General features: G+C 39.8%; 1 protein-coding gene across 4 annotated transcripts in view; it reads left to right on the forward strand.

The window, feature by feature from the left end:
- Positions 1-1,081: 1,081 nt before the first annotated feature.
- The window catches only part of ZNF106 (zinc finger protein 106), a 41,800-nt gene continuing 15,796 nt past the window's right edge, over positions 1,082-27,085 (forward strand). For 3 of the 4 annotated variants that reach the window (XR_014184532.1, XM_082057460.1, XM_082057461.1), the window contains exons 1-10: positions 1,082-1,224; positions 9,792-9,877; positions 12,138-12,199; positions 17,135-17,332; positions 19,219-21,309; positions 22,125-22,749; positions 23,631-23,700; positions 25,290-25,444; positions 25,539-25,599; positions 25,903-26,244. Coding sequence is in view for 3 of the 4 variants with exons in the window: in XM_082057460.1 (XP_081913586.1) it covers positions 9,824-9,877; positions 12,138-12,199; positions 17,135-17,332; positions 19,219-21,309; positions 22,125-22,749; positions 23,631-23,700; positions 25,290-25,444; positions 25,539-25,599; positions 25,903-26,244 (3,658 nt within the window). In the remaining variant the exon portion in view is untranslated. Of the gene's footprint in view, positions 1,225-9,791; positions 9,878-11,322; positions 11,457-12,137; positions 12,200-17,134; positions 17,333-19,218; positions 21,310-22,124; positions 22,750-23,630; positions 23,701-25,289; positions 25,445-25,538; positions 25,600-25,902; positions 26,245-27,085 lie in introns of those variants that run through there. The other variant, XM_082057462.1, reaches the window with a different exon arrangement.

The raw sequence follows: 27,085 nt of genomic DNA on the forward strand, positions 1-27,085 counted from the left end.
GGCGGTGCCGCGCGCCACACCCGACATGGCGGGAAAAAGCAGACGCCCTCCACACGCCCACACAAGCCGCGTGCGGCCTGTGTACACCCTGTGTACACCCAACATGGCGCCCGGCGAGAGTTTGCGCGCATGCGCCCGGGGTCAGGCTACGGTGGCTGTGGGTGCGCTAACTAATAGCGCAGGACGGAAATAATCTTGTTTATATCGGCGGGGCTTTTCCCCGGGTAAGTTACGCTCTATTAGGAGGAAGCGTGTTAGCCCCTTCTCCGTAACCAGAGGAGAGAATGAGTGCAGGAAGGGAAAGCTGCCGTTCGGAACCACAGACCTCGTTTTTTGTAGCTGGACTGTGTGGCCTCTCCCGAGGTGTGTTTCTCCTCGGCTGTGGATAAATTCTTCCTTGTTCTGGCTGCTGTTGGGCTCTGTACCTGCTGTAAGGCTGCAAAGCTGGAGCGCTGCTGGGAGCTCTCACAACACCAAGGCCTGCGGCACCTCACCTTCGAGTCTGTGCCAGGTCCCTCTGCCAGTGACACTTCTGTGATCTCAGAACTGGGCCTAGGCTCCGCTGCTTTCTCTCGCTGGGTGCTTGGAGCCCCCTTGGTGTTCTTAGAAAGTCTCGGTGGGTTAAGGATGCACAGCCCTGGCACGAGAACACACACTTGTCCTTCCCTCTTTTGAATCACTCCCGAAACAGGTTTCCAAACGCAGCTGCCCTGGCTAGGCTGGCCCAGCACGGCATCGGTGGCTTCTCACTGCTGAGATACCTGTGGTCTTCAGTGCCCTCTTCTTAGAGCGGTAGCATGTGGCACTATGTGTGTTTACAGTGCTATACTCGCAAATAATAGTAATGTCTGTTACCGTTATCGGTGGGTAAATGCCTCCAACTCGCAGGCAGGCGCCGCTGCCCTCTCCATGAAGTTCGCCCGTGCGCCCCTGCCCCAGGTGCCCCTTGGCCCCAGGTGTAGGGCCCCCTGGACTACATTTCCCGGCAGGCACCGCGGAAGCTCAGGTGTGCCTCCCGGCGTGCAGCGCGGCCGCCTTCCTGCGAACGCATTGGCTGCGCTGAGCGGTTGTTCCGCCCCGCCGTGCGCCGCGGGTCTCGGCGGGGTCGGCCACGGCGCTGGTCCTGTGCGGGCGGCGGGCTCCGCGGCGGGAGGTGGCCGGGCCTGCTCGGTCCCGGCGGGGGGATGGGTTTCCGGGCCGCTGTCCTGGCGAGGGGTGCAGTGTGTGAGTATCGGGGGCGGGGGGGGCCGGGGGAGCTCCGTGGCGGCAGCGGGGGTAACGGACGGTTGCTCTGGTTCTGGTGGGGGGGCCGGACTAGGCAGGGGAGCGGGGCAGGCCCGGCCTAGGGGACCTGTAGCCGGTGTCTTGCCTTAGCGCAGGCGTGCGTTTTGCTTTGCGTTGTGATCATCCCTTATTGCTGTAGTGATCCCTGAACTTTGTTATCCGATCAAACCTAGGCTGTGTCGGGGCAGGTTCTGTGTCGGGGCAGGTTCTGTGTCGGGGCAGGTTCTGTGTCGGGGCAGGTTCTGTGTCGGGGCAGGTTCTGTGTCGGGGCAGGTTCTGTGTCGGGGCAGGTTCTGTGTCGGGGCAGGTTCTCTGTCGCAGGTTTGCAGCTCTCGTGCTGTCTGTGCATGCCTGCCAGAAGTGTTCCCGGTGTTGAAGTGTGGGATTTGGTATAGAGTAGCTTAGTTACCTTCCTCATAACATACAGCTAAAACATGTGTCCTAGTGAAAGCATGGATGAATGTGGTGACACATGTTTGGTAACCTAAAAAGAGTGAGACTGATAGTGTGGAACAAGCCGCAATAGTACAATGAAATATGAGGTATTTACAAGTAAGAATCATTGCAAGCAGGGTAGTTCACATGCAAACATAAATTATATTAAGAACTGTTCAGAGGTCCTTATGAGCTTCAACTTGGAAAAGTTTATGAACAATGAATAGAAGTGACATTGATGATTAAAATTTTTACTTCAATATACTTTATTGATAGGGGGTTGGTAACAATTGTTTCATGCAAGTAAGAAATTTTCCTTTTTGTCTTCCATCCTACCCCTTCTGAAGTGAACCTTTAAAGAGGTTTGTAGAACAGATGACTTCCCAGGAGTGACCTGAGAGAGGATTGAGGTTTGATGGACTTTGTTTTCAGCATGAGTTCCTGGAGCTGCTTTTCCTATATCTCTGCTGATTGTTTCTGTGCTTTTGTCATTTGCTACTTCTTTCAGTCAAGCCTCAATTACTATATTGAACTAACTGACTGTTTTGCTGAACTGAAAAATCCAAGTCTAAAAAAACCTAAGACTTAAAAAAATTTGGTTAATAACTTTGATGAACTCTGGAATTATCTCCCCATTAGGACTGCAATGTTTGAGTTTGCAGGTTTTACAGACCAATGCAATGTGACTTTGTAACTTCTTACCTTGGAAAATAAATTCCTATCATGAAGTCTCTTCTGTTAAAGGGAACTGTGTCATTTGTTGGTTTTTTTTGTCCTTATTTGACTTCAGTTGGACTAGCAGTAAAAGGTAACTGCATGTGCATCACTACATGTGTTTCACCATTGACTGATACTATTTTTTTTTTTTAATGTAAAGTTTGTTAAATAGGTTCTGTGTTTTCAGTTCAGAACAAATAATTGGTTTTAGCCAAACTATGTTAGTCTGTTACCTGAGTCACTGTGCCTAGGCTTCAGGTAACTTCTAGCCTAGATGTTCATAAATGTCACTTACTTGAAGAGATGTCAACTAAATGCATCTTAATTCATGCAGGGTGCTGATATCCAGTACAAAGAATAACAGCAGCCCTGTCCTATAAATACCTATCCAAATTGTGTACAGGGATTCTAAGACCTGTAGTTAACCTAATATGGGTAAAATTGAGATATTTTTCCACTTTATCTTATAAAGATAAAATCAATAAGGTATCTGGAATAAAATTTAAATTTCATCGGAATAAAATTTAAATTGATATAATTCTTTTTAACATCTGATAATCATCTTCTGTGAACCCTGCCACCAGATGGTGTTATGATATTTGAGATGTTATCTGACTTAAGGTGATTATAGGAAAATAAGAGGATACTATGCATTACAAATAACTTATTTGTTTCTATAAAAATGTTTTTTGTGTTTGTAGTGTAAGGGAATTTTCTCCTCTAGTCCTAGACTGTTTTACATTTTAATCCCAAGTTGACAGAGCCCTTAATATTCAGCTGGGACAAACTGTCTGTCTTATGTAGGTGTAAGAATTCAGACAGGTCCCTGTATTTCTATTGCCAGGTCATTAGTGACTGCTGTCTTAATGTTTGGAATCCTTAACTTTAGTTGGCACCAAAGCTCCATACACTGTGTGACCTGACTACCTTGATTTGAGTGCCTCAAATCACTCTCCAGTGGTTCTCAATACTCCATAGTGACTGCATCAGTAGAAGCAGCCCGATGACTGACTGAGTGCTCTTCTACATGCCCTCTCTTGCATCTATGTAGATCCTTCTTAAGGGAGTCTGCGTCATTTTGCCAAGGTCAGGTACCCACTTCTGTGGGACTGCAATAGGTGGGATGTATAGAGTAGTCTGTTTTGATTTGTTTTCTGAGTTCTTAACTTCCAATCGGCAAAAGAGACATAGTATGCATACCTGTGAGGTGTATTAGAAGCTTAAATACCCTAGGTAAGGAAAAAAAGATACAGCCAGATGTTATGAAAATAAATTTAAAATTAAGTGGCAGGTATTTCTGTTTGTGGAAGACCTTTTATGAAGTGACACAAGGTTATCAGAATAAGCTGACGTGAGTTCTTTTGTAAGTCACAGAAGTATTTAAATTGGGTAGATCATTTGTCCCACATACTGCGAATCATTCTTAATAAGACTTTGTCTCAATCATTAGCAATTATGTTTGAGGCTGTAATGGTAGTAGGGGTACAAAGACAATGCCCCTCTCCAGAGGGTGCTGGTAGGGGTCTTAGCTGGAGTACCATGGACATTTCTTTAAGAGTGTTGTGGACAATTTGGAAAGAGGAACAGGAATTTTAATAGGCACAGGAAATATGGTGTTTGAGGAAAACATGTGAAGAAAAAGGGTTTGCATATGTCTAAAATCAAACTGGGAGTATAGGGGAAAACAGGAGCTTTCTAGGTTTATGGATTTTAGGTGTCCAGAATGACAGCATACAGCAATGATGCTGAGCAGCTCTCCATTCCAATGAAGACAGTGTATATCTCTGGATCTTCTGGATAAAAAGCTGTCACAAGTAAGACAGCAATAAGGTATGTACTTCCACCAGAGAGGATTTATTATCTCAGATTACACCAAGGAAAACTTAGTTTGGCTATTAGGAATTTATTAGCATTGCTTATATATAGGGAATTAGAAGATGCAGTTTGATTATGACTTAAGGCATATATATTCTTCTGGTCTGTACCAAATCCTTATATTTACCTGAAGTAAAGATGGATATCATTGAAAACTCTGTGTTCATGCCAGATGTTACTGTGGACTGTGAGCTGGTCTGTTTGTGTAAGGTATTTCTCTACAATCTCCTTATCTCCAGTATACCTTTCCTGTATATTGTGTTATAAAAAGCCAGCTGTACTTGTGGTATAGCATGCAGTTTCTGCTGGATATCTTCTAGGGTGGTTAATTGTTTCAACTTTGCTATTTTTAACAGGAACTTAAAGCTCTTTGATCTGTGAAATAACTCTTCTTTCCTTTTGACTCAATGTTAAAATAGTAGAGCGCTCAGCTGCCCAAATATAACATTTGTTGTGCAGTGGTGCTCTTTCAATGCTGAGGGGTCTAGAATACCCTCAGTCTATCATGGGGATAAAGTTAGATCTTGGAAAAGAGGGAGGAATTTACCTTAAAAGTCTTGCTTGTCATGCAAATATTTTAAATGTTGGCCTGTAATACAGTTATCTCCTTTGCCATGTTAAAAAATGCCCCTGTAACCACAGAGTAGTTTGCACAGTGCATAGCAGTGTGCTAGAGGAGAATAATGCTGTTAGTTGTGACTTAACTTCAGTAAGTCCTGAAGTTCCTGGCTGTTGATCAGGTTGAGTTGCCCAGGTCAGTGTCTCAGTAGGAAGGTTAAGGTGCCTCCTGCATATGCCCAGAAGTGCTGTTAGGGTAATTGGTAAAGTTATAGTCTAGTAAGGTGATGCATATTGAATTTAGATGCCTCAAGGGCAGTGAATCTGGGAAGGAAAGTTAGTCTTGGTATGTCAGTGCCTTAATCCATGTAAATTCTGCTTGAGGTGATGAAATTTGAGCATAGGCCTCTGTCTTGTTTTGGTGAATTACTTGGTTTTGTACAGCATTCTCAGAGTGATGCAGGGTTTTGATGGTTTTACAGACATAAAAATTTTCCCTAAGAACATCTGTCTATTGCTAGGCTTTAACAAAACATTATTTGGTTAGATTAGCAATTGTTACTGCTTTGTAGCATTCATTTATCACAATAGGTGGTTGGATACAACTTTCAAAGGCCTGTATGGGGTTCTTCAAGTTTTCTCGCAAAGAGACCAGACTTCTGGGCAGATTAGCAAAATAATTTATTCCAATAATCAAACTAAATGTGGTCTAGCCTAGCAGTGGTTGTTTAAATGCTTTCCAGGGCCTAAATACACATCCATTCCTAATTCTTCTGATCAATAGGCTTCTCTCCAAGTCAAATTGACCTTGTATCCTCCCATTAGCCAACTAAAGATTTAATGAAGGCACTTTGTGGTGAGTTGCTTCTTTCTTCTCTGCTCTTCTCTCCTGTGTCTTTGACAGCTGTATGACTTTTCCAGCCCAACAGGACATGTGCTGTCGGTTGCTGCAGGAGAGAAGTCACTAAAGCAATAGGAACGACATCCCTGTGAGTTGCTCAGGAGTGTGTTGCTGCAGAGCATTCTGCCACTGTGAACTTCTAGACTCCTTTTCTTGTCAAGTGTAGAGTTTCCACTGCTCACTGCAGGGACACGCAGCATTTAGGCAGGCCTTTAGATGGGCCAGCACTACTGATCTCTGTGAGGCCTCCTGAGGATTTCCAGGCAGCTGGAATGCTAGGCTGTCCGCCCCACTCCATGGCACTTGTGGCTTTATATAGTCAGAGTGTTCAGCCACTGGTCTGTAACAGATTTAACCTTGACGTACATTTTTAATGTATGTTATCCGGTAAGGCTGAATAACTGTGGACAAATGAATGTTGCAGCAGGAAGTAGTCTAATGCCTCATTTTCTTTGTAGACTATTTTTACTTGTGAGAAGTGTTCTCCAAAATCTCTGTAGCAGACTTGCTTAAGTTAATTAAAACTGTGGTGTTTCCAAGCTCTAGGCAGGTGCAGGCTATAGGCAAGTTGTGTTTACTTCAAATAGTTGTAAAATGCATCTCTTCACTTTAAAACAAACAAAAAATCACCCACTGAATAGTTACATTCCCTCAAAATAGAAAGTTGTTATAACATCTCATTTGTTTTGAAGGCTTTGCATTTTGCCATTGACATGTTTCACTTTTATATGGTGGTGTGGTCTTTTTGGCAAAACCTTATATTTGCTTGCAGTTTGCTAATTTTTTAGAGCAGTGCATTTTCTTATTACCATCCCATAAGAAGTAATTTCGTATGCTATGCAGCAGGTTAGTGATTTCAAAACCACAAACTGTCAAATCTGATAAAAGCTTGAATGTTTAAAGTATGGTGTTTTTTTTTTTGTTAAGATTTCAAATATGCCTACCTTTATGTAGAGAAAGCTCTGTTTCTGACATTTCTCGGTATGAAAGTTTTGTGATTGAACAGACCAGTGTATGAGGAGATGAAATGCCATTACTGACTACATGGCTCGAAAGCCGTCTGGTTCTTGTCACTGTTGCATAGTGAATGAGGGAATACCTTGAATTTATAATGTTTTTTAAAGTAGTTTGTGAAAGTTCTATTACAGTGAAATTGGAGTACTTCATTAAAGGGAGCCTTGGGTTTCATAGAAGGATTTGGGAGAAAGCGAAGGATAAAGGGAAGTGGTTTATCTCTATATAGACAGTAATTCAAGAGGTGTTCTGGAAATAGAATGTGGGTCTGTCTTCTCCCAGCCCCTGTAGCACCTACTAAATCTCTGTACTTCTGAGGCCTTGCCTTTAAGGGCTTCTCTATGTGGAGGTGAAAGTTTTACTTTTCATAGTAACATCCAATAGCATTTGAATTCCATTAGTATTTTTAGTACTCTGTCATAAGTAATGCCCAGTTGATTGGGCAGTTAGCCTAAAACTCTTCCTGTAATCGTGTATAGTTGCTATATATTTTAATTAGCTAAAACAGGTGTAATGTTAACTTTACTTGTGAAAACTCTTCAATGTGATGAGCTAATTGGTGTCAGTAAGTCACCACACTTTACTGGCCTGCTTTTCCTGCTTTAAGTCCCATACTGCTGTTTCACCCTTGTGCAGAATGAATTCTGTAAATACTTGAGTAATCTTGAACAAGATCCTGAACACATGTAGGGAATTATACTGCTAAACTACAAAGTAGTGCTAGTGAAGAATGTTGGGGGAGTAGATAATATTTTAATGCAGAAGGAAATACCTGAAATTGGTGCAAGGATTAGCACCGTTGCTTTTCAGGAGTAACTTCATATTAATCACATTAAAACAGCTCTCCTGTGTTCGGGGGGCATCTAAACCTTTGTCACTTGTGTATAATCATAAATAAGTCTCTTAGATCTGTTGAGCTGCAGCTGCACAGATCTGTGTATAAACAGTGTGTTGATGATGTGCTCCTATACTCACCTAATAGCCTACTGGAAAAACATGAAGCTGAAATAACTTGTTTTCTATCTCTACTAATTTTAGCTTAAATTTTCCTTAGCTACTGTATCAGTTTAAATATGTTTAGAAACAAGTTATACTCTTTATATATGGCTTCAGATGATTGCAAAATATCTTGTTCCAAAACTTCTGTGTTCTGACCTTCCATGAAGGCAGGTGCTTTTGCATGCACATTACAGATATCATATGGATTTATATGCATGATGTGTATGACCTAGGCTGGTGCAAAGTTCTGAATGATATTGTGTCTTTGTTGAGGGTGATTTGTTAAAATAAATAGCTGTTACTAATGATTCAATTACATCAGGTACGTATGTGATAAGGCTAGAGAACGCATATTTAAACACTCTCAGGTATTTCAGTGAGATCAAGAATGGCACCTTAGGAATGCTGGATGGGGAACATAAGAAGATGATTGAATCTCCTGTTGTGTTTTAAGTGTGTTTGTTTTGGTATGATGATGTGGCATTTTTTTTTTTTAGGGAAGAAACTGTTTTCTCTGTTGTCTAAAGGTGAAAGGACTATTGCAACTTTCAGGTCATTCCCCTTTAGGCTGGACAGATGCTGATGCATAAGTTAACTGTAAATGGACATGCAGATCTGGAAGAAAAGAGTTATTTTTCAAAGAACTACGTTTTGGAAAGAGAGTGGGAGTGGTTTTTCCTTATTTTGTTGTTGACAGTTGGACAATACCACTGAATGTCAGAGCTGCTTTACCAGTGGGTAATCTGGGTTTGGTAAAAATCCAGTTCTTGCCCTTTGCTTGCACCTTGTAGTCAGTACCAGATTTGGAGGGTTTGGTGGCCTTAATACAGAAAGGTGATGGTAAATAATTAGAATTAACTTTGTAGGATAAGCTGTGGAGATGAGCTGTTGAAGAAGTCTCTTGTAGGTTAAGTTTGATGGTATTACCTAAGTTATCTCTGAAGTTGACTAATGTAAGATAGCAAAGCTTGGAAGGATTTGTCTTTTTGTCCGGAGATATAAAAATGCGTAGTAGTAAACTAGGCATTTAAACTTTAGGGTGAGGAAATACCTCTGCCAAGCTGATAAAAATTACTACGATACCTGATCATTCTGCATTTTAGTGTCTTTTTTAAGAGAAAGAAGAAGGAAAAGATTGTACCCTGTTACTTATGCAGACATGTCCATCTTTGTATTATAGACTACACTGTTATGTACCTCTCTAATTGAATTACTCTCCTTATGGATTAAACATTGTTGTAAAACACATATGGCATTTAATTTGACCTACTGCTGCTTTCATTTGCGTATATGCAAGTCTTAAGTAGATTAGTGTTAAGATGTTTAATATTCTGGTGTAAAGTTTTGAATAATATTGTACTGTTGGGAATAATTAATGAAAATCAATAGCTTTTATTAATGATTCAATTAGAGAATGTATCTTAATATTGTCTAATTTGAGTATTTCAGTACATGCATATGCATAGTTCTTACAGAGGTTAATAAGAAAAATACTGAATTTAAATAACTTTAGACTTTATTTTATGCTGTATAAATGGGCTGATAAACCTTGAAGTCTGGTGGTCTTTAATGTCAAGAATGGCTTTAGTTGTTTTTTGTTTGTTTTTTTTTTCCCTTAGGGCCTTACAAATCTCTTACTTGGGTTGCCCTGTATACCAAAGTAAAGGTCTGAGTTTGCCCTGGTTGGTTTCCCCAATTCCTTGTCTCCATCTCATCATCCTAGTTGAAAAGTGTTTTGTTAATCTGATTTGAGTCGCTGAGAGGATTGCTACAGAAAGAAAGGGAAGTTGACTTTTTATTATGGCATTTTTTATGACTATTCAGAACCACCTTATCTTTTTTTGAAAAATATTGATAATGCATAAGAGGTATGTATTCTCTTAAAAAAACGCAGCACACATTTTTTCAGGAATAGTAACTTATTTTTACTTTTCTTGCTAAAACAGAGTAATGGAAAAAAAAAAAAAATCCTCAATGTTGGTTCTTATTAAATTATTTTTATTTGCAGGTAGGGGGTAAGGTCTTTCCAGAGTAATAAGCATGGTTCGAGAACGAAAATGCATATTATGTCACATTGTCTACAACTCAAAAAAGGTAAATAATTAGTGCTTTACATCTGTCAGTAGATACTAATATAAAGATACTACTCTAAAATGCATGTAAGAAATGCTTCCATTTTAAAATTGTATGAGGGCTTTTCCCTCTATCAGGAATATTATTAATCTGGGTATCTCACAAATCAAATATATATTTGCATGTGCTTTAGAGTATATTTCTTGAACTGTGTAGTATGTTTGATTCTGAATATTAAAAATATTGAGGCCTTTGAATTTTTTATACTGTTGTGAAAAGTACTCAAATTCATTTGGCTATAATTTGTGCTATGTTAATAGTACTGTAATACACAAATTTTTTTATTCCTTTTGGGAGATATGTGTTTCTGTATGGAAGGAGAATGTGGAATTATGCAGCAGAGCATGTGGTTTCATTAATCATAGTTTTTTGGTTGGAAAAGACCTTAAAGATCATTGAGTCCAACCGTTAACCTAACACTGTCAAGTTCACCTCTAAACCATGTCCCTAAGAACCTCATCTATGTGACTTTTAAGTACCTTCAGGGATGGTGACTCAACCACTTTCCTGGGCAGCCTGTTCCAGTGCCTGACAACCCTTACCGTGAACAAATTTTTCCTAATATCCAATCTGAACCTCCCCTGGGGCAACTTGAGGCCATTTCCTCTCATCCTGTCACTTGCTACTTGGGAGAAGAGACCAACACCCTCCATGCTACAACCTCCTTTCGGGTAGTTGTAGACAGAAATAAGGTTGCCCCTTGGCCTCCTTTTCTCCAGGTTAAACAAACCCAGTTCCCTCAGCTGTTCCTCATCAGACTTGTGCTCCAGACCCCTCAATAGCTTTGTTGCCCTTCTCTGGACTCTCTCCAGCACCTCAGTGTCTTTCCTGTGGTGAGAAGCCCCAAAACTGAACACAGGATTCGAGGTGCGACCTCACCAGTGCCAACTAAAGTGGGACGGTCGCTTCCCTAGTGACTACAAGGATGCTGTTGGCCTTTTGGCCACCTGGGCACACTGCTGGCTCATGTTCAGCTGGCTGTCCATCAACATCCCCAGGTCCTTTTCCACCAGGCAGCTTTCCAGCCACTCTTCCCTGAGCCTGTAGCGCTGCCTGGGGTTGTTGTGACCCAAGTGCAGGATCCGGCACTCGGCCTTGTTGAAACTCGTACAATTGGCCTCAGCCCAATGATCCAGCTGGTCCAGATCCCTCTGTATGGCCTTCCTACCCTGCAGCAGATCAACACTCCCATCCAACTTGGTGTATTCTGCAAACTTACTGAGAGTGCACTCGATCCCCTCATCCAGATGATTGATAAAGAGATTAAACAGAACTGGCCCCAGTACTGAGTCCTGGGGAACACCACTCGTGACTGGCTGCCAACTGGATTTGTCTTCATTCACCACAACTCTTTGGGTCTGGCCATCCAGCCAGTTCTTTACCCCATGGCAAGTACACCCCTACAGGACATGAGCTGCCAGCTTCTCCAGGAGACACTGTGGAAAACAGTGTCAAAGACTTTACTGAAGTCCAGGTACACAAGATCTACAGCCTTTCCCTCATCCACTGAGCGGGTCACCTTGTCATAGGAGGAGATCAGGTCAATTTGGTGTGCATCTTCTGTGTGCTGTGTATCATGCAAAGCCTGCACTGAAACTGAGTGTTTCTTAATGAACCTTCTGCTATTGCTTAGCCACATAGGACAGGGATATCTTGCAAATACCAATATATTAATTCATACAACTCTTCAAGGTTGAAGAAGTTGCTTGCCCTTTGCTCTTAACATCTCAGTTTCTGAAGTGCATCTAGCAGAGTAAAATAGTATATGATGTTGAAGTAACAGCTGTGTCATAATACAAATACAGAGGGCCTGCTGAGATTGCACAGGAAAACAGCGTTTTAAGTACTATGATTCTGCAGTGTGGTATCAATGACACTTTTAATTAAAATTATGATTGACAGCTATTTGTCAAAAATCCGTCTATTAAGCTTTGCTACATGCAGTCCTGTTTGTCTTTCTCCTGGAATTCTCATCCTCTTCTGATGAATCGTAATGACTCCTGTGTGTCCTTCCTCAGGAAAAACGTAACATTATATGACTTCCTGAGAGTATGACTACTTGTGCTTGCACGGTCATAGAGACAGGAATGCCAACTACTGCAGTACTGCAGGAGTTGGATACGCCTCCCTGCGACACAGGAGAGTTCTCAGAAGTGAGCTTTTCAAATATACACCATTTTGTTCTGTTTTGACCAATTTTACTTTTTTCCCCATATTGAAGGAGATGGAAGAACACATGAGAAGCATGCTTCACCACAGAGAACTTGAAAACCTGAAGGGAAGGTATGAGAACAATCTTGCATCCTTCCTTTCTGTGCAGTTTATATGTCACTCTCTGGAAGATCTCATGTCCTATTTTTCATACAAGCTGAATGCACAATTTATATTTATGCATCATTTAGTTATGTGTCTTGTGATAAAGCTGACTGTGTTCTCTTAACATGGAAACTCAGGAGGCAGACAGTGATGTGGAAGAAAGCTTTCCTGTATTTCTTTGATGGCAGTGAAATAAAATTAAAAACCATGATTTTTAGGTCTTGGCAGTTTCATGCTTGGTTTCTCGGAAGCACTAGAATTCTGCCTTTGGCAGAATTATAAACACTGTTATTTTCCTTTTAAAAATGTTTTAAAAATGTTTTTAGTCATGTAGAAACCATTATTGATCTTTTAAACCACTGTGAGAAGACTGGTATCTTGGATGTGAAGTCTGCATCTGCTTGAGTGACTGCCTTGTCCTCTGCCACCTTGGTCCAGTTGTTTGGTTAAGGGACCTAACCATGATGGATGGTGTTTTCCTTCTGTTCTCCTTTGTGTTATTTGCAACCTTTGGAAAGCAGGAGGGAGTTAAGGGGTATTCAAATATCATCCTGATAATATGGAATCATGGTGTAACCAGAGTGCACTTCAAAGTGCTTTCAGGTGTATGGGTTTTGAGGTAGCCAGAGAAATCAGATAGTCTGCACTTAAGTATTTGACCTACAGACTAATTTTTAATTGTCTTACAGCGCAAACTTTATATGGAAGTGGCATATCTCTTTTAAACACCTTTTAAAGGACTAAGAAGTGATCCTCTTTCAGCTCTTTGAGGTGTGGAATACTAACGTCAATGTAGTTAAGTTGTGCCAGCTTGAATTCTAGTAAAACTCTTAAACTGTTTTGTTTTATGATGTTTCAAAGCTACAGGAAGTTTTCAATTCATTTCTCTTCAGTAAAGCATACATATAGCTGCAGAAAAGTGTCCACATTTGGAGTACAAGATTGTATTACATGTGTGCCACAGCTGAAGACATTTGTTTGAGCCAGCTGTACGATATTTTATACTACTGTTGTGTATAATTGCTAAGTATCGCTGTAGTTCATCTAAATGAGCAACCTAATATACTTTTAGGTTAAGGCTTCCAGAAAATCTGTGGAATATATGTATGCCCACTTATATCTGCTAACATTTCAAATTGTCTCTCTAAAATAGAAAATAACCCTTATTGCAGGACAATAAGTAAAAAGATACTGCTTACCTCAAAGTATGTATTAACTGTCAGTAAATAACCTCTGTTGTCTGATTTGTACTTCCATTTAATATTAAATTAATTTATCTGGGGCTTTACAACAGGTTAGTAAACTGGGAAGAGAACTTCATCTTCAGAATCTCCATCAGCAGCCTGTCTTCAGGCAGGGGCTATGTGGACTATCAGTGTGTTAAACTATGTTTGTTTTAGTGGGATTCAGGAAATCTTCAATTTGTCCAGAATAACGAAGTTGTTATTGTGTCACATTGAGAAAATGGACAAAAGCAGCTTCTTGGAAGCTATTTCAGTTTTTCAAATAAAAAGAGCTTTGCAATAAAGATGAAGGGCATAAAAATTATAAAGTCCTCACATTCCCCACCTTCTCTTTTTTCCCCTGCCATTGCCATCTCTTGCTCAGCCCTGTGCTTCTTGGGATTTTTATTGTTGTTGTTCCAAATCAGCTACTTACTTTAAAGAAGAGAACACAAAACACAACGCAGATCATTTTGTTTTCTTCTCTGCAGTGCCCTGCACAACTGGGTCTTAGGAGCTAGCAACATTCTGATAATGTGTCTGGAATCAAGCGCATCATGTTATTCAATATCCATCCTGTTGGGTGTGAAAAGGGTTTGCTCTGTTACTGAACAGCTGGGAGGGGTTGCTCAGGAACCAGAACGTCCCCAGCACTAGACACTGATTTAGGGATTCTGGTCAGCTGACTTGTAGAGCATTTCTGTTCTGGACTTTCTTCTTCTGACAATGGTTGTGAGATCCTCATCACAGAAAGTGGTGAGGATTACAGCTTAAAATTTCACATATTTTGGCCTCTTATTTCTCGCCTTGTAAGTTATTGGGTTTTAGTTAATGACTCCTGAAGGTAACAATAACTTCTAGAAGTTATATATTGTGTCCACAGTGGCTTGCAAGGGATCTGACAGTTCTTGGTTTTCCATTTCTATAAGACTGGAATTAAATTTGTTTCACCAGCATTACATTTTCTATTATTAAGGTAACTGTCTTCATTATTTGTTCCAGAAGAATGCATGGAAGTTGTTTTTTCTCAAAATGAATAATGAACTTCATTTTCACAGTGCAGCAGCAGCCTTGTTCTTTTCCCCCATGCTTTTCCTCCTTCATCCCATTTAAGTTTAGTTGAAGTCCTTTAGGTGTCTTACAGCCTTGTGAAGCACAAGCAACAGCCTTGTTGAGTGTGGTCAAATTGTGTAACAAAGGATAATACCATTAAGTTGTAGTATCAGCATCTCACTACCTTCAAATTTGACACCCAATTAGAAGTCACTTCTTAGACTTCCTGTAGGGAAGAGGTAAAGGAAATACACACATTGGTTCACACTTTACACTTTTTAAGTTAACTTAGTAATCTCAAGGGATATAATAATTTTCTGAAACATTTTAAGGCTCTTCTCCTTTTCTTGAGGTCTTATGCCATGTGATGTATAATGAGTCAAGCTTTAGTGTTTTTGTTTTAATTGAAAGTGAAATATTGCTCTTGTCAAGGAACATCTGACATACACATCCAGTAAATAAAACTCTTGGTTGTTTTCACACTGGAAATACTTTTGTCCTTTTTATTTCGAACTGCTTTTGGCTTTCTTGTTAAACAACTTAGATTGTGTGGTGTTTCTGTATGGTGAGGAAATGTGTAGACATGATCAACATGTGTCCTGGAGCGTGCCCAGTTCTAGCTGATATTAATGGGAAAAGGGGAAGGAAAGAAGTGAAGGAAATCAAAATTCCCTATCTGAACTCCCAGCCAATTCATTTTCAATTAAAGCATTTGTTTATATAGGAAAAAAATGTGTTGGTTTTGGTTTAGGTTCATATAGATTAACAGCAAGACAGACAATTCTAATCATTACCCACTCAAGTCTTTTCTTTCCAGACTTTCAGCTGGTACAAGAACCACAGTTTATTAACTAGTAATTCGCAAGTTAGAAATGGCAGAAACAAATTCTTTGTCCTTATGCCAGCTGTGAACTCACTGGCTTTGTCCAAAGTTAGGTAAAATGTTGTATTTATTTAGTTAGTCTATAGATGAGAGTGAAATTTGTATGAAATATTTGAAACATTGGTCTTATGAACGATCTGAGTTGTTTTCTAAAATGTAATTAGTACCACTGAATTATGTTTCTCCTTGAAGTGTCCTTACGACTCAAGTCGAATGTTATGTAAAAAGAGCACCTTTTTCAGCTATAAGCCGACTTCCGATTTGCAGGTTGTCTGGAAAACACAGGCTAAATTTGTAAGCTGTTGGCTTTGTAAATGAAATTTGTCCAAATGTTTAATCTGAAATTATTTAGCCTGCAACATACCACAAAATGAAATGTAAAGAGTGTAATTTTTATTGATGACTCTATTTAAAAAGAAACCCCTAGCTGTGTCTGAATGACTGCATTGGTTAAATATCTTAGGTGTGTTAGCAGGAAAACCACGGTTTTCTAGAATAAATAAAACATACCTGCTGATACTCTATTAAGCAACTCCAGTAAGGATGTTGGCTTAATATTTTGAGTGAAGATGCATCTTTTTATCTTTTTCTCAATTTATTTTTAACTTTTCTCTAAAGAACAGGGATTCAGGTTTGCCTTTTTCCTTTATGGATTCCATATTTTTTGACCCGGTCGTGAGCTGTGTGTTGGTATTATAATATATATAAGACTTCGGTCTTAAGTGCGCTGTGGGGATAAGCAGATCTGCCTTTCTGAGTTATATGGCAAAATTGAAGAAACCACTGTATAGGCAGGCAGTGAGTCCTAACTTGGTCCTGCTGAGTTATTTGTAGTGGACTGCGCTCTCATTAAGATTTTTCCCACTTTTTTAACTGGTGAACAATTTTTCCTTGTTCAGGTTTGTTATTAACAATGTATTTCCTTAACAGTGGAGTACTGAAAGGATTTGTCAGGAGAACAAATAAGGTATTTTAGAAAGCTGAATTTCTTAAAAAAAGTTAAAAAAATGTTGTAACCTTAATCCAGTGTTCACTGAAACATGAGTAAAGCCATTTGTCTGACACAGCTGTCAGCTTCCTCCAGCTGAAATAATTTCTGTATTTTTTAAGATAAGTCGTCTAAAGTAGAAAGCAGACCTCATGCACACTTGAACCAAATAAAGTGCAGTGAACTGAAGATACCCTCCCATCACTCACTGTGCTGTGGAGTCTTTGGATTCCAGGCAGCAGTCTCAGCTGTCCCAGTTTAGGTTCTGTTGTGTCAGGATTGGCTGTATCCATGTGCTGCCTCCTCCCTTTTCTAAATTTCACTGGGGGAAGGCTCAAGGCAAGGATTAAATGTAGAAGCTGTCACCAGGCTGCCCAGTGCAGCTGGCACCATGGATGGGCTTCAGAGCAGCTCCTGCTAGCTCTGCAAGCCATCCACTCTGCCTCCTCGCTCACTATGTTTCCTCTGAAATGATTTTGAGTACAACAATTCAAGAAGAATTCCTTCCCCCAGTTAACGCAGCTTTATTACCAAGTCTTTTACCTCTTGATTGTTGGAAAAAAATCTTCTGAAAACTGACCATCAAAAAACAAGTCCTTGAAAGAAAAAGCCGGAGAATTCAAGTAACTTAAATATACTGAGCAAAACCCAGTTGCTTTGAATGCAAGCACATTCAGAGGAAACAAAGTAAGACCAGAGGTACCTACCATGCCTGTTGGCAGGGTTGAAAGTCCCCCCTCTGCCTCTCTTCCTAGGGACAGCAACCACGAATGCCGGGTGTGCAGGGTGACACTGGTGGGTTTGTCAGCGTACGCCAAGCACATCTCCAGCCAGCTGCACAAAGACAATGTTGATGCCCATGACAGAAAAGAGGAAGAGAAAGAAGAGGCAGAAGAAGAATACCTTGATAAAGAACTCATTCAACTAATCAAGCAAAGGAAGGAACGGAACCGGTGAGTTTTCCTTACTGAAAGGCTTAATAAATGGGACAATAGTGCTATATTGTTTGAGGTGGGGGTATCTGTAGGAACCTGGCCTTTTAGAAACTGTCGCTGAACATGTTTTGTCATAAAACTTTAATCTGTCTGTTTTTAAAATGAATTGGATTGTTCTCTCGATGTTGTGCTGTAATCTCATAATCCTTGAGTGAAATTTCTTACCCGTTTTATCTTGCTGCTTACCATTAGCCAAACACAATTTTAGTGGCTTGCTATAAAATAGAATTATGCAGAGAGTAGTAAGTATTGCCCTTTGTCTTCCATGTGACTCTGCAATTGTGTGTTGCTAATATGATGTTCCAGTTGTGAATGTATTGTTTAGATAGATTTATGGTGTGGTGATGGTATTGAAGAGGCAAAAGGTTTTTGAAAGACACTCTTTCTTCCTGTGGCTAGAAGTTTCAATTAGTGTCTCCAAGTGCACAAATCTGTGGAGATGATTTGGTTTTGACACTATTCTGTCACACTAGGGTATCCCTGTGCTACACAATGGTCATGTTTTTATATTGGTCAATGTAGGTAGCAACAGTGTCCTGGTTTATGGTAAATAAGTAATGCTGTCAGTAGGGTGGTATTCTGCGGCAACTAAAATCTTAGAAAATTGCTCTTCTGGATGCCAGTTTGAGGGGGGAAAAAAAAGAAAGTAAACAGATTAAGTTACTAGTACAGCAAAGTGGTTTCCATTAGATCATAATCTAGTTGAGTCAGCTCCTAGAACTTATGGTATCATTTAGACATCGTTTCTTTGAATTATTGTCTTAAAGCTCACTTTATCTTATGCAGTAGGCCATTTCCCATTAGAGAGTAATTATTTGTGCATCTTTTAGCAAAACTGGAATGTGTTGAAAACACATACGGTACAATATGAACTTTGAGTTTACTCAAATCAGTATTTTTTGAGCAGTAGTGTGAAAGTTTCCTGTCTTGCTTGCCCAGGGATCTAGAATGAATGTGTTCCTATAATGTCAGAAAGAAGCATTTCTATAATTGGCTTTTGGAAAATCTTTTAATAAAATCTCCTCATTTGGTAGAATAAATACTTAGAACATTTAGACTGCTGACCCTGTGAATAGCTGTCGATGTTAAGGTAGCATTTATCTTTAAATGTACATGTGATAATTTACCACGTGTTCATAGTAAGCTGCCAAGCACAAGCGCTATCCAAAGGGCAGTAGATAGTGCTTCTGAAAGGCTCATACAGACTCAGCATTGCATGCGGTGGACTGTTCGAGTCCCTTGGTTAAAACAAGAAAAAATATTTTTGTATCTGAGGTACAACTTCTGTGGATGTTTTGCATCTATGTTTTAAGTGAAGCTTTATACACTGAGACATGATCTCAATTGTTTTCTTCAATAAGTAGAATAACTGCTTTTCTCAGCCTAGCTTTTCTTCTGTTTTGTATCAATTCGCTCTAGTTACACCATCTGACGCCAACAGAATAGTCTTCAGAAAAAATAATTCTCTTCCTGCAAACGGACTTTTGTTTATCAAGACTACTCAAATTACAGAGACTATATAATAGAAAGAAGCTTTCTTTTTATTTGATTATTAGTTCAATTACTAGTAAATAGAAAGAAATATTCTTTACTGAGTTAAACAGAAATATATAAGAATTAGCCTATTGAACTACATCTGCACTAAATCAGTTGCTTTTGTAAGAGCAATTTTCAAATATCGTATTTCAGTAAAGGCACAATGTTAGTTTTGAATGCCAAACAGTACAGAAGCTTGAATGGTCTGTTTCTTTTTATCAAAAAAAAAGTTTTCTAATGAGGCTTGCATGCTGTTTGACTTCAGGGGAATGGCATCAGAATTTAGGTTTTTCTCAATTGTTTTGTAGGCAAGCTGAACAAAGCTGTGCAAACCAAGAATTAGAATGTGATGATAGGAGATCACAGAGAAGGCGAGAAGAAAGAAGTACTTACAAAGAAAGAGAAGCTTATGATCAGTCATCGTGGCATCATCATAATGCGTCACAAAGGGACTGGAAGTGGGAAAAGGATGATTATATTAATCCTAGACAAGGCAAATTTTCACACTCTCAGAGGAGCCTTAATATGAACAGACACACAGGTGGCCCAAGGGGACGCTCTGGATGGCACCAGGGTGTTTCAGGAGGCTCTTCAAATCGGCATAACTATGGGAATTCTGGAACTGTTTGGCGTCCAAGTGGGCGGGGAGGAGGAACATCAAATTGGCATCACAGTGCCAGGGAGAGAAATCCTACTTGGCTCTCTGAAGGAACGGTTAATTTTTCTAGCTGGAATTCCAAGAGTTATGGAGGAAACTGGAAATCTAGTCCTCATGGTACAAATGGCTGGAATTTTGGGAGCTCTGGCGATACATATTCATTAGAGCCAATTAAATATAATAAGGAAAGATATACGTGGCAGCGGCAGGAGAAAGACAATGTTCTGCCATACAGAGATCGAAAAAAAAGGAGGGACTTGCTTGATTTTACTAGTGATAAACTTCCTTCTGAGGGGGCATTGGATTTTGGTATGTCAAAGCAACCAGAAAGCAAAACTTCAAGAGCCAGTGGGAAAAGTGGCAGTCCTTCCAGAGATAAAACTTATCGCTGGAGTCCCTACCCATCTCAGAAAGCTGCAGAGCAGCAACCACAGTCTGATGATAATGTTCCTAAAACTCCAGATAAAGTGGAGTCTGTGTTTATGCCTCTTTCTGATTCAACAATGAAAGGAAAAACTTGTGAAGCCAATGTTAGCCTTTCAAAACTTAAAAAATGGGAAGCATCTTCCCCTTCTAATGTAACCCCAGATTACCTTGATTCTTGCAAGGTAACAAAAGACTGTTCCAGTGGTGAAAAGCCTGACAAAGATGATGGCAGAAGTAATAGGATGCCATCACTGAAATCCCCTCTTCTGAATATCACAGATATCAAGTTGTCTTCCCCAAAGCAAGACACAAACAGTCTCTTAAAAAATGTCAAGCTTTTGTTAACCTCAACTAGTGGCAAAGAGCAGAGTCATTTGAATGCCCTGAACTTGGATACAAACCATTTCTCCTCCTATTCATCAAAGCTGCCTGGTGCATTTACTGGTGACTTACAAGACAAAAACGATGTGCTTGGTAGCAATCTTGGAGAGCCTGATAATAAGCTAAGTGAAGCAGAGCAAAACCTCAAAGATGTTCAGTCCAGCCATTCCTTGCAAAATACTCCCTTAAAATCTTGCAAGGATACAAGTGACCTGAATAAGGAAGAAACTGGGAAAGCATCACCAAAGAACAAGTTCAAATTAGATTCATTAGATGTGAGTGATGGTAATTTAATGGGAAGTGAGAAGTCAGAAGCAAGAGTTGAAAAGTTGAGTTCTACTAGTTCTTGTTTACCCTGTGACTCTACAGAAGGTAAACCTGCCACTTCTCAAAAGGAAGATGATGAAAAGCTGATTGCTTCAAGTGTTACTTCTGCTGATCTGAAAGATATACAATTTCAGATGGAATCTGCAGTTTCTCCATCAAGCAGTCAGGACCATTTGCATGTGGATTTGAAAACCTCCTCACAGGACGGAGAAAGGGATGAAGAGCGTGTCAAGTCACATGATCACTTTGAAATGGAAGGTTTTGAAAATCCTTCAGATCATGAGCTGCAAAAAGGAGGAAGCCAGTCACTAGGCCTGCTTCTTCCTGATTTAAGCAAACTTGGCCTCCCTGCCTCTCTGCAAAGAGACTTGACACGACATATTAGTCTGAAGAGCAAAGTTGGGACACATCTTCCAGAGCCCAATCTCAATAATGCACGGCGCATTCGGAATGTGAGTGGCCATCGGAGAAGTGAGTCTGAGAAGGAGTCAGGGCTTAAACCCACCCTCAGGCAGATTCTTAGTGCTTCCCGACGAAATGTGAACTGGGATCAAGTCATCCAGCAGGTTACCAAGAAGAAACAGGAGCTTGGCAAAGGTTTACCAAGGTTGGTAGCTTTCAGATCTAACCATGCTTGTCTGTGTGTATGTTGAGGGGAGAGGGTTCTGTTTCTCCAAATCTGAAATGGATTCTAGGATCCTAAAACTAAGACTTCAGAATGAAGCTTGCTATACCACGATCTTTTGCATATACAAATAATTTTGAGTTTTTATGACTGCTTGCTGCTGTGGATGTCTATCCTTAAATAAGTAATAGTAGTCTGCTGTTCAGAAAATATTTTGGTCAGTTCATAGTCATTGCTTAGTATCTGAAGATGGACACTAGCAATATACTTGCTTTGCAAGTTCTAGCAGGTGGAAGAATGTAAAAATGTGATCAGGATGGGAACAATGCTGTGGCAGTTGCTTTTTTCTTCATTTATTCAGGACTACAATAAATGCATGCCTTGCTGCAGACAGAATAAATGCCTCTTTGTTTATTAACCTTTTAATTTTATATACAGTTTGTGTTTAGAGGAAGCAGTTGTAAAACACTTCACTTTTGAAACTTTCCTTAAACCTGAAGTTTTTGAAGCGCCTTGAAAAGATGTCATATTTTCTTATTACAAACTTGGTTTGGAATAATTATAATAGCGTGGATTCTGACTTGGAAATCATGCTGTCGTTTCTTAGCCACTAAATCTCATTTCGTGATACACAAAAGATAATGCATTGCCAGATGAGGCAGAAAGTACAGAATATCAGTGGAATGAGTTGCCAGATCTCTTAAAGCAATAATGTGAATTTGGGGAGGGGGGAAGCTTTTTTCTGGATTTACCTGGCGTTTTACATGCCTATTTATTTCTCTTTCTATTTGTTAAAGGTTTGGCATAGAAATGGTGCCTCTTGTTCAAAATGAGCAAGAGGGTCTAGAAATCGAAGAAGAATCTGATCTGTCTACTCTGGAAGGATTCCAGTGGGAAGGGATTTCCTTAGCAGTGCCTGGCTTAGCCAGAAAACGTAGCTTTTCTGAAAGCAGTGTCATTGCAGACAGAAATCCTTCTACTTATAGCTTCTTCAGTGAACAAGCCAAAACAAAAGAAAGTGCGCAAAGGCAAATAATTTCAGCCAGCCACTCACATCACATAACATCTGGATATGAGGCAAGCGCTGATGCTGAGGTTGACTTGAAACGGGAGACATCTTCTCTTCCTCTGTCACCATTTATGTCCGAAAGAACTGAGGCTAGTGGAAGGAGACACAGCCTCCTGGCCACCTCTGAGGTCACAAGCCCTACAAAACAAGACCAGGAAAGCCCAGAGAAGAGAACACCTCTTCTTGAAAAACAAAACGTACTAGAAATCTCAGAAGAAAACCATCCAGCTTCAAATAATGCTTCACTTCTTGCAGTATCTAATAACATAGATGCAGCTACAGACAGTAGCTGCACATCTGGTACTGAGCAAAATGACAGCCAGGGAATTGGAAAGAAAAGAAGAGCAACTGGAGTAAGTGTGCAATTTTGTCCAGCTTTGTGCTAAAAAAATGTTAATGGCCATATTAATGTCAATGGCCATACAGCCTTGGAATGATCTCTGCAAGGAGGACTTTCTCCATTTGGTTGTCTTGTACAGTGATAGGGTCCAACTAATTTTCTTGTTATCTCAATTTTCTTTAAGAATCTTTTACATTTCCACCTTCCTTGTGCAGGTCTTCAGCTTAATCTTTTTAAATTAGTTGGAATGGCAAATGCTCTTTAATTTTGATTTGGTAACTGGCATGCTATACTGGCAGTTGAGAGCTATTAAAGTATTTCTGTGAAAGTATTTGGTGTTGTAGCAAGGATATGGGTTTTTCAAAACGTAAATGGGAGCTAAACTATAGTAGAAATTTGTTTTCCTTATATGTTCCTGGTTTTATGATTGAGCAGAGAAAGACAAGCCTTTTTACTCAATTACATACCTTATATGCTTAAATCTGAATTTGTTTCACCATCCTGTCTTGGACTTAGCCAAAGAGGAAAAAAAATGTGATCGAAATAGTTTTGTTATATACAGAAAGCAATAATTTTAATTCCTCACTGATTTAATCCTCCAGACCTTCAGAGCAGAAAATCTGACTCAAGTGTGGTCTTAAACATCTGAGCAAGTAGAAGGCTTCAGCTTATTAAACATGTCTTCCTAGCTGAGATGAAAACATGACACACACTTTGTTTCCCTCTCTCTTTTAAGGGCGGAGGGAAGGACAAGTTATACAAGAATGTGCAAAATTATTTGTATATTCTTCCTCATGGGTACAAGTAATGCTTGAAAAGACAGTGGATGTTTGACTTTTCTATTTAGGCAAAGTTGCTTTTGTAACTTTTGTTAATAAATGACTTTACTTGCAGGAGGGATCTTCTCCTGAAATCCCTAGTCTAGAAAGAAAGAATAAGAGAAGAAAAATCAAAGGTAAAAAAGGTGAGTCAATGTCATACATATGTGCATCTGGTATAGGGGTTATAAATACCTAATAGTATTTTGACTTGGCTAAAATGATAATTCCTTAATGTTACTTTGGTGCTTCTTGGGCTCTTACCGAAGGTCATGGGGTGGACTGCTGTCACATCTGCAACACATTATTCTCTAAAGAGTCCCATCTTAACTTGTCACAAGTTATTTCTAAGAGAAGACTTTGTGCCTCCGTTCTGCCTACAATTTGTGTTCTTGATTGCACAGATTGGGCCTTTGCTTTCCCCTGCTTAGGGAAGAAGGGTTTGCTGCCTCTTCAGATGGAAGTTCCGAAGGGAGAAGCACCCATCGCTCCCCTTCTAATTCAACTATGCTGCTTTCCCTTTCTAATTTTGGATGGTTTTACCAGAAGACTTGTCTTCTGCATAGTTTGGGCTGTGTTCTGGTTTTGGCATCTCCAGCAATACTTCTTATTTTTTGACTCTTCCTACCCTGTTCTTAATGGAAATGAATGTGGAATGTCTCACTCCTTCCTGCTCCTGACCAAAGAGAACTCTTGTTCTGTCATTAGACAGGTCTTTCGCAAGCTTACCTCACACATCTGCATCACCGCATATCAAAATTAACCATCTGTAATTTAGAGAGAATGTTTTCTTTGGGAATTATATAATTGCATCACCATCTGGGAGCTATCTGAAGATAGCTTTCAAATGTTCCCTTTACCTTTTTTTAATTCTTTATTTATACTGAACATTGTTTGGAATGCGAAATGATTAATATGGATCTTATTGTGGGAACTAATATTTCATTACTTGAAAAGGTGAGGTTCTTTATCAGCCTCTGTCATCAATAAGTAGTGTCTATTTCGGAGACTAGTAACACATTTGACTAATAAAATCACTCTTTCCCATTACTTTGTTTCAGCATAATCCTTATTACTAAAGGAAACTATAACTTGAATGAAACTAAGCAGTGCTTTGACTGAAACTTAATTTGGTTGGAGAATCTCTGTAATGCCAGAGGACTTTAGAAAGGAATCTTTTGCTGAGTACAGTGCTCAGAGACTCTTTCTCAAGAGATTGCAAACATGAGTCTCACATCCCAAAATCATCGTGGATAGTAAATAATGTTTTATTGTTGGGTTCTTCTCTTAAGCTGCCGTTCCTTGGCCTCTGGATTAACTGAATAATTTAAATATCATTTACCTTAAAGTTGCCTTTGCCTTTTTGATCACATTGGTGGAAAGTATGTATTTGTACTCTCTGTACGTGTGTACTTCAACAAAAGATCTTTGTGGAAGAAAATGACTTTGTTTAACTAAACTAAATCAGTGCTGGCAAAGCTATGACGGAGATAAAGTGACTAGTGTAAAGGTTGAGATCCTGTAAAGAGGAATACTCGACTTTGCTCTTCTTTCATGTAGCTGTGACTATTCCTGTGCGTAGATACTCCTCAGCTTCTTCTATGACTGTTGATGGTTGACCTAGTTTATGTGATTTTTACATTCTGAGGTGGTAGTATTCATTGAGATGTCACGTGTAATATATTTTAACATATTGTCAAGTACAATTATACTCTATGTTTTGTTCCTTTTTCAGAACGTTCTCAGGTAGACCAGTTGTTGGCTATTTCGCTGAGGGAGGAAGAGTTAAGCAAGTCCCTGCACAGTGTGGACAGCAGTCTCCTGCAGGCTAGGGCTGCCCTGCAGGCTGCGTATGTTGAGGTTCAACGGTTCCTTGTATTAAAGCAACAGGTAACAGTGGGCTTTTGAGACTGTCTGAACTAGAAGTTAGCAGCCTGAAAAGCTGCCTTAAGTAGGACTGATTTAAAGCACAACTGTTTTGCAGATAACCATGGAAATGAGTACACTGAGAAGTCAGAGAATCCAGATCTTGCAGGGGCTACAAGGTATGAAATACCATAAAACTACAACAGTGGGATGCTGACTCACACTCTTTGAGCTCAGCATCTTGTAAAAATTTGATTTAACTTGAATTCACTCATGTAAAAGTGCAATAAAATTGTAGACTTTCAATATTGAAGTCTTTGCTGTTCAAGTGTGATCTGTCATCTTTGCTGGTGCCATCTAGTGGCGTTTTTACGGATTTTTCTCTTCCTTGTCTCTGTCCACAAGAAATGAGCATCCCTAAATTTTATTGTAAAATGGGAACATTTTTGTTCTGTTTTTTTTCTCTCCTCTTTTGCCATTAGAAACATATGAACCTTCTGAACCAACAGAGCAACCTTCCTGCAGTGTCTTAAGTGAGAGAAGAAATAGCAAATCTCAGACGGCAGCTGACATAATTCCTGCAGGCTCCTTCCTGCCCCTTTTAGACACTTTGTCTTCTTCTGTACATCCACTGGGAGCTTCCATGCATGTAAACATGCCATCACCATTCCAGCCTTCTGGCGTCACACCTACCGCTCCTCCTGACTCCTCAGTACAAGTTAAACGAGAACCTATGTCTCCAAAAGGCTCAGAAGAAAATGTGAATTCTCTACTCCAGAGCTCTTCAGGTGCTTCACGAGCACAAGAGGTGGAGCAGAAGGATGGTATGTGTGGCTTCTCTTTGTATTTTAAGTGAACTAGCTTTAAGGAAATATTTTTTTTCCTTGAAGAATTCAAGTTGGATCTCAAACCTGCAGCCTGTTGTGCAGGGATGAACTCCCACTAACTTGTGTAGGACTTTGTCAACTTAATAGTCTTAGAAACTGGTACCTTCTTTACAACACATCCAACTGGATTCCATGTTTTTGAAATTGCTAAGCACATGCAAATTGTAGCCATGCACATACAGGTTTCTAGTTTTACTTTAAAAATAGAAAAAACCATGAATTTTCAGGTTACATCCTCTGAGTTTAATTTAGTTAATTTAAAAAAAAAAAAAAAGGCAAAAATTAAAAAAGCTCAACAAACATTAAACCTTCCCCTGTCTTTTGTCTTCTACTCTGCGTAATTTAATAGGCATTGGTAGCTGAAAATCTACCTGCAAAGGAAGAATGCATGCCTGAAGATCTGTTTTAAAAATATATGACCAACTACATTAAGAGTATTCCATGTTCTTCCTGGGCCCTGCAGGATAAGCACAAAGAGTATAATTTGGATATTAAAAATAACAATCCATCTTCTCCCTCTCTCCATCTCTCCAAATCCCACTGGTCTGGAAATGCTGGTTAGATTTAATAACCTCATTCAAAGTTTGTGCAATCTTATTTGTTATCTCAATAAACAATTTACTGTGAGAAGGATATTTGGCACAGTTTGCCAATGCGAGGAGAGCGAGTAGGAGAGGGCTACTGATAAAGGTCTCTGCTCACTTTTGTCTAGAGAAGAAACTGCTGAATTAACTGAACTACTAGTATAATTTTTCTGAAGCTACTGCTTCAGAAAAAT

The sequence above is a fragment of the Streptopelia decaocto genome, assembly GCF_964273445.1.
Source record: "Streptopelia decaocto genome assembly, chromosome: 7".
Classification (NCBI taxonomy): Eukaryota; Metazoa; Chordata; class Aves; order Columbiformes; family Columbidae; genus Streptopelia; species Streptopelia decaocto.